The sequence below is a fragment of the Polyodon spathula genome, chromosome 13 (genome assembly GCF_017654505.1).
Source record: "Polyodon spathula isolate WHYD16114869_AA chromosome 13, ASM1765450v1, whole genome shotgun sequence".
Classification (NCBI taxonomy): Eukaryota; Metazoa; Chordata; class Actinopteri; order Acipenseriformes; family Polyodontidae; genus Polyodon; species Polyodon spathula.
In genome coordinates, this window is record NC_054546.1 from 37,243,330 (window position 1) to 37,254,686 (window position 11,357).

Consider the following 11,357-nt stretch of genomic DNA (forward strand, 5'->3'; position numbering starts at 1 on the left):
AATTCCCGTTTTATTTGTTCATTGAGTTTGAGGTGACATTTAATAGGTAATTCATGCGTCTTTCATAGGCTACTCCCAGTGTTGCCAGATTGGCAGTTTTCCAACCAAATGTTTCTTGTTTTGAAAGCACCTAGCGCGTAAATACTGTCTATGGTGGTCTAAAAGTAGTTTTTTTTTTTTATCGTGCATGTTCTTTTCCTATTCCTTTCTATACAAGGTCATCACCAGCGCTGAACGTCAATCACTACAACGTGTAGTATATCACGTCATCCACCTGTCATCAATTACCACAACGTCCTGTACAGTATATCACGTCTTTCCCCTGTCTTTTTTTCTGGAGCTCTGCTTCCAATAACATTACGAATCATACAAACGCGGTTATTTTCTATTCGTCACCAATTTCAGAACTGTGCAATTACAATAGATTTTCAAATAATGTATCCCCTGACAGTTCTGGACAATTTAATTTTACATGACATTCCGAATACATGTTTGTTTTTGTTTTTCCTGGACCTACCGCATTTGATATCCTCGGATAAAACAAACAAACAACAAAACAAAACAAAAAAACAGAAAACAGCGGTTCTGGTACTGTAAATTGTGAGACAAAATCAAGCAAAGCAGATAAATAAATACATAGTTTATAGCATTGCTGTTTTTTTTAAATATGTGTAGCACTGTTTAAGCTTATTATATATATATATATATATATATATATATATATATATATATATATATATATATATATATATATATATATATATATATATATAAATATCAATTAAATGAAGTGCGATTTTTGGCTGCTTTAAATAACAATTTGGCTACTTCTTCATCAGCATTTTTACTGAAAAAAAAAAACCATTAGCAGCGCTGGTGCAAGGTTGCATCAATAGTCCAATATAGGGGATCAGTGCCTGTAGCAGGCAATCGCTCCTGACCGCGAGAAGCAGGGTTGCAGACTGTGTAACTTAGCTGCAAAACAGGATACTGTGTCTGTAGTTCAATGCAAGCACAACCGCACACACACACACACACACACACACACACACACACACACACACACTGTATATATATATATATATATAATTTAATTTTTTGGTATTTCTGTATCTTTGTACTTTTGTTAACAAACGAATATACTAAATCAATCATAACAAAGTAGGCTATAGCTGTGACTGTGCCATAATATTTTATTTAATTCAGACTTTAAAATGTATCAACATTTACGGTGGTAAATTTGCACTGCAACTACCATGCTTTTCCTGTGTTTGGACAGTGCAATGGTCGTGCAAACGCAGGCAGGTGGCATCAAACAGGGCGAGGCAATCCACACACAGGCGGAGGGCCGGAGCGAAGCCGGGAGCTCTCGCTGTAAAGCTTTCCGAAAGAGTCGGCTCTTTTGCAACCAACATATATCGGGTTTATGGCTTCTAATGTGTGGCTGTGACCAGTGCAGATTGATAAGGGCCGGGGTGAATTACCCTTGACCAGGTCCAAACCTTGCCCAGCCTGTAGTCACTTAGTCAGACACTGCTGAATTCTGTTTGAATGTATTAGTCTTGAAGGGATGTCATTTTCACACTTAAATGTAGACCCACAGGATGTAAAGAGAATTGAATGTGTGGGTTGTGAAAGTGGTCATCCAGTGACATGGGCTCATTTGGGTAAGCTAGAATGTGAGGAGGGTGTTCCTGCCAAACGTGTACAAGTGTCTTGCAGGTATCAAGTGAAGACCCTGGTGGCCCACACCTGTGATGGGAAGAATTGGATGAAAAGTCCGAGCTGAGCCTAGCGCAGAGTTCGAATCCTGCTGGGAACGGGCTGATTTGTTAGACATGAATTGGATGGTCTAAACGAACATGTATTGATTGAAATAATATGATGTACCCCTTTGTCAATAATCATAGTAATACTGTATATACTCTGTTTCAAATAGACCTGTATACCTGGTAGAAAATATTAAGTATCTGTTATTATGTAAAGTCTGTGAAAAAGCATGCAGAGAAAGGTCGGGCTGACCAGGGAATGGAAAGAGTAGGATGTGTTACTAAGTTAACTTTGGTTTGAAATAAAGAGTATTGAAAAATGCTTACAATAGCGTTTCATATTAATCAACCCTAAAATTGGCAAAAAGAACAGGTTGTCTTAAAACCTGATTTGAATGGATTTTGCATGAACAGTGAGGAAGGTCAGACTTAGTTCAGCCACTGTAGCACTATGGCAATAATCATATTGAAAAAAATGGTTTGTTTCAAAAAAATCTTTTAAGCTTTTAATGGACGTATATGATTATTATTGAAGGCTTAAGGGATTTATCAATGGAGTAAGATGATATTTCAATTTCTAGGGGTAACTGTTTTACTGAAGTAACTTAATTAGAAATACATGTTATAATGCCATTTAAAGTTAAACTGTTGAAAGACCATATTAAATGTTATTATAACAGAAGCATGACGTTGACAGTATTGTAAACATATTGTTAAGACACATTTGAAATAATGTTAATTTAATTAAATCAATTTAAGAATTAGTTCAATTTCTCAAACTAAACAAAAAGTCTTTCAGACATTACAATATAAATTAAACCAAAGAATATACATGTTTAGTTTATGTAAAGATTTTACTGCAGTAATAAACAGAGGTACTTATTAACAGAAAAAGTAGAGTTTGAAAGTGAAATAAATCATTTTAAGGTCTGCCATTTTTCTGTAAATGTTTGTCACACAGTATAATACTGGAAGGGCATTACACCTTCAAATGATAAGGCTTGGTCTTTGGCACTTCAAAGCAGGATCCTGCGTTGGCTCATTAAAAAGCGAGATTCACTGGTCGTCAGCAGCTTTGAATCGAAGGTCTTTCTAAAATGAACTCTCTTCATGATAACATAGAAATCAGTGAACACTTGGCAGCCTAATGAGAATTTGATTAAAATCGAAAAGTCATCTACAGTATCAGTGCTTATTAGACAGGGAGTGATTTTAATTGGGATAATGTTTGCAAGCCAAAAATGACTTCATGCGGGGAATTTGGAAAAGTGCTTACAGTCTAGTTTCATATTAACTAAAAACACTGGCCTTGGCAACTTTTAGAAACAAGTTAAAATAAGGTTATTATATTATATCAGTTTTTATATGTATAGCTTAAATTTAAATAGAAACGATTGAACTAAGCACTGTATGCTTATTCAGAAGTTTGTCATAAACACCTACAGTCTTTTCGTTCCACATTTTGTTAACATATCTGTATGTGAAAGTAAACCAAACTGAAAAGGTGATGAGCTATGCTACTCGGAAGGAATATAGTAGGCTCAGGTTAATATAATCACAGAAAGAGATATTAAATATGTAAAACAACATCTCTTTTAATACCCATATAAACCTGTATCGTATTGTGCAGTATTGTAGCAACGATCCTGTGAATTGTGATTCACCTGACTTTTTAGAGAAAGGAGGGGTTAGGAAAAAGGAAGCCAAATCATGTTCCAATATTTTTTGGAAAGAAGTTGTTTCCAATTAGTTTTAAAAGGAGCTGACAGGATCCTTCTAGAATATATCATTAACTCAAGGATAGGAGCTGTCAAGGCAGATTGATGATCAGATTTAATTGGGACTCCTGATGTATTCAATGGAGGAAAATCTGTTATAAGCTGAGAGCTCTGAGGGTCTATGTAAAACTGATTGCTGTTTAGAAGTCTCTGTCTTTTGAAGACAGTTCTTATTTTTCATATATGCTACACCATTCTTCCATATACTGGAAGGTAAGCATATATTTTAATCTCTTTTTTATTGGATGCATTGCTATAAGGTATAAGATTTATATTTTAGCTGTAGAGAGTGACACATTGAATGTTTTAGAATGTAGCTGTGGGTGTTTTAGCTTGGTGCATGGCTAGCCCAAGGGCTAAGCATATAATTAACCATATCTGCATTACTATATTGAAGTATTAATGCTGTTAAACATGTACAGGCACCTGTATGTTGTGGTCGATGACAATATTGTACATGGGGGAGAGGTAGTCCCTCAATGTTATACATGGTCCTAGTGCCTGCAGAGACATGAAACCACAATGCCTCAGCAATTTATGGATCCAGTTTATTGAGACTTGGGTACACTTCAAAGTATATTACTGAAACAATAATTGTTTATTGGGATATATAACTAGAATGGAGAGGCATTTTTAAAACACGCTAACAAGAGAAAATCCCAATCCTTATCGTTTATTGTAAACAAAGTGCTTTTGCAGTTTGCTGTGCTTTTATTTTATAATTATCTGTGTAAACAGAACAGGCTTAGACTGGCTTCTACCAAGATGCAATGCTAGACCTACTGGTTAAACCATACATAAAGCAGTTTTACATTTGCTAGCTTTTTAGTTAACTACTTCTCTGAACCCGGTCAAGGGATAGATTTTCCAATATTAATGTACTGAGTTTACAGCTTTAAGCAATCATATAAAAACCAATTCTATAGACCTGGTCAAAACACATTTGAAAACAAATTTATTCTAAAAGTATAGTGTTTATCTCTACTATCATATTCCTTTTCAGTACTTATATTTTAAATCAAACTGTTTATTTAATCAAATGCATACAATGTTCTAGAAAAGAAGGCTATTTGTATATCAAATGTTTTGTAAAGTAAAAATGATTATATATAAAACGAGTAACCTTAGTGAAAATAAGCCCAGGCAGAATTTTTATTTCAGTTCATAGGTAACTAAATAAACTGTCTGCTTATCAGAATCATATTATACTTTGGGTTATATGTTTATTGCGACCTAGTGTGTATAGAAATCAATTACATCAGCAGTTTGCATCAAGGCCAAGGTCGTGTTAAAAGAGAAAATCAAGCTTCTTCCTTGATTAATACTGCATATGTAGATTAATATCGCTAAACCAACCCTGTCTTCAACAATGAATTTGTCAAACCAGTGCTGCTGGAGTGATAACTAGAGCTGTAAAATCCATTTAGCCTTATTTACCTTGTCAAAATAATCACCATCCCCTAATCTTTATTATTTTTATCTTTTTTAAAGCAAAACTATATTGATTATAACGCTCGGGCTGCTCTTCTGAAACACTTCTTGCATCAATCTCACTGCTCTGCCAAAGTGAGGTCTTTCATCCAGACTGTAGAAATGACATTTCACCAAAGGAAGTGACATGTGTGCACATTTTATTTTGAAAAGATCTTCAGCAAGGCAATAAGGACACCAGTTTTTTTTTTTTTTTTGGTTAAATTATACCAAAAGGTAAGAAAATTGATATTAAATCCATAGTTATCACTCCTTGAAAGGGATTAGCCCAAATAAGAGCAAACCAGGGTACATTTTGACTGTCATTTTATAATTTGCCCTGCTTTTCCATGCCAATTCTAAGCATTTTTTATAGTTTACCATATATTACTACACTTTGTAATGCTTTCACCTATAGTAAACAGATTCCTGTTCTGAAATGGACAACTGCAGAGGAGTTAAAAGAGCTGAAGTATGGTGCCGTGCAGAAGCAATGTGAGTAGAAGGAGATGCAGTCCCAAAGAGATCATACTCCCTGCATTGTCTTGGGGCGGATATCCATACATGGTCCTGCATGGGTTCACCACATCAGCATAGGGAATGGGAACCTCATAAGGCTTAATAGCAGTCATTGAGTCCCGCACCTCAAAAATAAGCAAGGAGAAGTAATGAATAAAACTGAAGTCATGATGCTGTCACAGGTATTACAATGTATAGCTTTGGTGGTTCCAGTAAAGCTGTGGTGGCTTATATCAAACACACTTTAAAAAAATAGTTTTTTATGTTTTTTAACTCGTCAATGACATTCAATACGAAGCTCAACGAGTCAGTTCTATGCAGAGATCTCATTAACCCATGACAGATACCTGCTAAGCCTAATGGTGGCAATGCAATCCATTACAATAAAACCCCAAAACAACACTGAGGCTTATGTTTCACCGTGCTGTAATGATAAGGCAATTTTACCTTAAAAATGTTTTTTAAACATATCAATATATTTTCATACTTACTGGGATATATAACTTAAATGGAGAGGCATTTTCAAAACACAGAACAAGGGCAAGTGGAGAATCCAGGCCCTTATCCCTTATTTTAAACACAGTTTACTGTGCTTTTCTCACATAGTTATCTGTGTTTTTTACAGTGCTCTAGATACTTTAATCAGTGCTTGTGAACAGGATGGCTTTGCAGGGGTGACGTCAGACCAGAAATGCAGACTCCAAACAATGATGAATAGCGATGAATCTGTTATGGTTGCTAGGATTATCTGTGTTATTACTTCGCCCTAGTTTGTACATGTGCTGTTTATTGGACAGACACCTGGTTAGTGGTAGTACTGTCATGAACAGGTAATAGGGGTCATATAAGTATATTGCCTTAATGAATAACTTTTGAACAGTTTTTTTTTTTTTTATCAGTGTTGAAGTGAGAGTGAAGATTAATGGTTTAGCAGGCATTTACCATAGATTGCCAGAGAGTAACAAAGACCCAGTGCAATATGGCTGGAAACTCTAAATTCACATAAAACCTTGGTAGGGCTGAAAGGCCAGTGTCTTGGGATCTCAGTGTACGAACACAAGGACATTCAAGGAATACAATCCATTACAATATACAAGGGGTTTATTAACTCAACCACTTCATGCTTTTGTTGTGGAAAACCCATTCACCAGAGCACACTGACATGTGGCAGATGGAGGCACCAAACGATGGGATAAGACTGCCACCATACCTGATACCTGTGAGTGCTATCACACTAAAAGCTTAAATAAGCCACTTTTCCTGGCAAGCAAGGGTTCCGTAATTTAGAACACACATATGTTGAAAGCGGGCAAGAGACTACTGTACATACATGAGATAGTTGCAATATTAAGGGTGAGCCCAGTCAAACAACTACTAATGACAATGCTTTGTAATGGAGAAGCAGGATGTTAGCATGCTCACCTTCTCCACTTCCCTGAAGACTCGCAGCAGGTTGTCTCCCAGCGCTGCCTTCACCTCAGTATCGGTCCAGCCTCGTCTCAGCAGCTCAGCCACCAGGTCAGGGTACTTGGAGACATCCTCCAATCCTTCTGGGACCCTGGAGTAAGAACAGCTGATGAGAAATACAGACTAATCTACCTGGACTACTTTGTGTCTTAATGGGATGTCTTGCAGCCTCAGTGGCAAGTCGCACTTACCTGGACACTCCATCGTAGTCCCCTCCAAAGCCAATGATCTCATGGCCTGCCACCTTCTTGATGTGGTCAAAGTGATCTAAAGGGAATGTAGAAAAAAATCTTTCTGAAAGGCTAGACCTAACATCTCCTGTTTTACATTCCTGTTAATAATATATTTAGGCAGATTTCATATCATGGCTTAATTCAAATTAAAATAGATGCATTGCACAATATTTGCATCAAGTAAATACTGTATTTTTCCATGACAAGAAGGCCCTCCAGGACTAGAATTGTTCACCCCTTCTCTATGTGATAAAGCACTGACCTGCCACATTTGATAGATTGGCGGTTTTCTGGCAGGTGACGTAATCATTGTAAAAGTTCACCATTACGATTCCCTTCTTTAAAGCCTGGGAAAAAAAACAAAACAAGCATGATTACTAAGAAACTTTGTTTGCCACTCAATGCTTTGTAGTGTTGATTGCTATTCGTTTTTTATTTTAAATATGTCTCTACTATAGAACCCAAACAAATACTGGTAACCTTTGGTTAAAATAGCAATACATGGATAGATTTGTAACAGATATTACAAAGTCAGTGGCTCTTATATGATGACACACTGGTACTATATGGCACTACAGTGGATAACCAGCATACAAAATATAAAAACGTTATCATTGCCGTCCCATTGTCCCAATGGCCTGCTACCATAGTAAATTGCCACTGTAGTAACTCTGCATCGCTTGTGCAGTTCATTTTCATACAAAGACTTCACTTACCACTTTTTTGAGGACGTCATCAGGAACGTTGCGCTTGCTTTTGCACACTTCATAGGCGGAGGAGTGGCTGAAGATGACTGGGGCAATGGAGAGTTCCAGAACAAGGTTCATCACCTTCTCAGAAACGTGTGCTAAGTCAATCAGCATTCCCAGCCGGTTCATCTCTCTAATCAATTCCTATAAACAGACATGCAATCCCACACTGAAATTAAATACATTAAATACAGCACGCCCTGTGACGCGTTCTTAAACAATATATTGAAATTAAGTAGCATTGAATGGAGTGTCCCAGTTGTGAAATGGCTGAAATACCATTTTCAGTGTGCTGGTCTACTATGTATTATACATAGACGTAGTTATTTCTTTGAACTGTCCAGCAGTCTGATCATTTAAACGTATCTGAGTGACTACTGTGCTGACATGGATCACTAGACTGTATGTGTTGCTTCATGCCTTTGTCATATGTTGGTTTGACAAAATCACTGTGGTTTCATTCCACCACTGGCTCATACCATTGTAGCTGCCCTTGTGCTTCTATTCCTTTACAAAATGATTGCCATTGTAGTGTGATTGCATTGTAAGGGTGGGTGAAAGAATTTGCTTACTTTTCCAAAATCTGATAAGCCATTGTTTTCTGATGTGTCCTTTCCAGTGTCCACCAGCCAATTATCTGCCCTATAATCAGAGAAGATAGGCTCAGAAAACCCGGTACATTCTCTAAATAATAATAATAATAATAATAATAATAATAATAATAATAATAATAATAATAATAATAATAATAAGTACACCCAACTGTTTATAAAAAGGCTGTATTTTCTTCAACGATTTTCAGTGGCTTACATAGCACTAGCTCGAGTGATTTATCAATGGCACCTGAATCTTGAGATTAAATGACATGCTTATGTACCGTTTTGGTTTTATTTCCTATAATTTGTTTCTTTGAAGTAATTTCTTCTTAAATTGATGTGACTTATTGCTCACCAACAGCCAGTGTGATTGTCCCTCACCATCTATGAGCAAGTGAGTAGCAGCCTTACCAGGGGGTGTTGCAGCTGTGTGTGAGTGTGAGGTAGCGCACCCCCAGATTGTAGAACATGCGCAGGGTGCCCAGGCTGCTGTCGATCGAGTGACCCCCTTCCACTCCAATGAGGCTGGCTGTTTTATTCTGCTTGAACGCAGATAAAATATCTGCACAGCAAATTATGTGGATGGTCAATACATTCTAATTTACAAAGTTTGTTCCAAGAACCACATTTCTGTTTCAAAATCAATCCATTTATTTTTTACCAGTCCTAACAAAAGTTATATAAAAATTGTGCAATACCATATATATATATATATATATAAAATTTGGACTAGTGAACTCTGGTCAGGCTCATGCATTCATGATGAAAACTTAATGGCAATATAAAGTGAATCAGTACAAATTGAAACAGTACAAAATCAGTTTCCTCACCTTCCACATGTACCTATGCCCTGCACCCCTCACTCACCGTCGCTGCTTGTGGCAAACATCAAGTCATTAGGGTAGAGATGGCACAAGCGGTGCACAACATCAATCTGCTCCACAGTCTTCATCACTGCATCCTTGTACTGAGACTCGCAGGGTACATAAGCAGCCCAGAACTGCAGAAAGAGATTCACTGATTACCAATACTGCAGGGGTTACACATCAGTCAGACATGATGTAGTCCGCTGCAGCTCTCCTACTAAAAGCACTTGGTCTAAAAAGAAGAGGTTGGCTTGACAGTGGAAATATAGTATCCTGTTAATCCCTAGTCCTGATCAGAAAGTGTGTGTCGGACAGGCAAAGTTTTCCATCAATTGCAATGTAATTATACAGCAACAACTTTGTGATTTCAGTAGAATTTAGATTATTATTATTTGTTTATTCTGCAGACGCCTTTATCCAAGGCAACTTACAGAGACTAGGGTGTGTGAACTATGTATCAGCTGCAGAGACCCTTACAACGTCTCACCCAAAAAACAGAGCACAACAAGGTTAAGTGACTTCCTCAATGTCATACAGTGAGTCGCAAGTGAGGCAGGTTTTGAACCATAGACCTCTTGGTTACAAGCCCTTTTTTTTAACCACCAGACCACAGAGCCTCCACGCTATTCACATATTAAACTAACACAGATTCATCATGAACAGGGGTAGTGTTAACATGAACAGGCACAAAGTTGCTAATATGAAAACCTGTTGACTGCATTATACATGTTCTTTGTAAGGTACATTCTTTATGGTCTAGAGATCTGGTCTAGAGAGAAACATAGAAAATGGACAGACACAGACCAAAAATGAAATGTGATAGTGATAATATGGGGTCTGTGTAAGTGTCGTGACCTCACAGTACCTGAGCGCTGAGACGTCCAGCTTTGATCTTTGGGATGTTGGTGTGAGTCTTTTCCAGAGTGTTAAGGTCCATCTTTTCCAGCTCATTGTTAAAGAGCTGCCTCATCTGCCAAGGAAGGTCATTGTGTCTAAAGATAAAACAGTAAATAAACAGGGAAGCTCAGGAAACTGCATTGCAGGGTACAACAACCAGCATTTCACCATCATTATTGCTGCTATATATTCCCTTGGTTCATATAAATGTTAACAAATAATTCGAACAGAATTCAACTCATTGAGGTGCACTTTCCTGTGACTCACCCTAGAAATTCATTTTCATTATGGTGCCACTTCCCTTATAGTGGCAAAACTAAATTAAAATGTAATCCTAGAGTGAGTTTTTGCTTGCATTACTATACTGTTTTATTCCTTTCAGTAAGTTGGAGATATCCAATTGGAGCAATAACTTACTGCCCAATTTTTCAAACAGTTTAATTTAAGGCACGTTTTCTTCTTAATTTTTCTTCTTTATAAATTGGCATGATATTCTATAAATGTAGGGTTTAAGAGTTGCAGTGAATGACAATGGTCTTCTTTCAAATATACCCATATTTCGAGGAACATCCTTTTTTGTTTGACTTGCTCTGTATTTATTTTATTTAGCGTATCCTTTCGGTTTTTGGGTGTTGTGAATTTGTGCATACAACTATAAAATAACAAAACCTATTAAATATTAATTAAAAAACAAATAAATAATGGTAACAGATAGCACTGGGAATAGAAGTGATTTGAATGATAGCTTACCCATCTATTAGGGGGGTCTCTCTCATTAGTCTCAATGCTTTTTCCTTGTTAATGTCTGCAGAGCAGATGATAAATCCGCTCAGCACATTCAGTAATATCACACACCAAATCATTGTGTTTTAATGTTTAAAAAAATAAAATAAAGTATATTCCTTTTCTTATTGTCTTCCTTCTGTCGCTCTCCTTGATACTTTTCCTGCTTCACTTCTTATTTTGAATCTTTCCTTTCAAATACCAGAATCCCAGTCAGTCCATCTCCACAC

At 36.9% G+C, this 11,357-nt stretch overlaps 1 protein-coding gene across 1 annotated transcript; it reads right to left on the minus strand.

Moving 5' to 3' along the window:
* Positions 1-5,262: 5,262 nt before the first annotated feature.
* Positions 5,263-11,357, minus strand: LOC121325321 (dipeptidase 1-like). Its single transcript, XM_041267750.1, has 10 exons — positions 11,095-11,357; positions 10,313-10,439; positions 9,449-9,581; positions 8,993-9,143; positions 8,558-8,627; positions 7,953-8,129; positions 7,499-7,583; positions 7,195-7,270; positions 6,912-7,094; positions 5,263-5,695 (listed from the first exon to the last, which is right to left on the minus strand). The coding sequence occupies exons 1-10, from the start codon at positions 11,205-11,207 to the stop codon at positions 5,476-5,478; spliced, it is 1,335 nt and encodes a 444-aa protein (XP_041123684.1). The 5' UTR covers positions 11,208-11,357; the 3' UTR covers positions 5,263-5,475.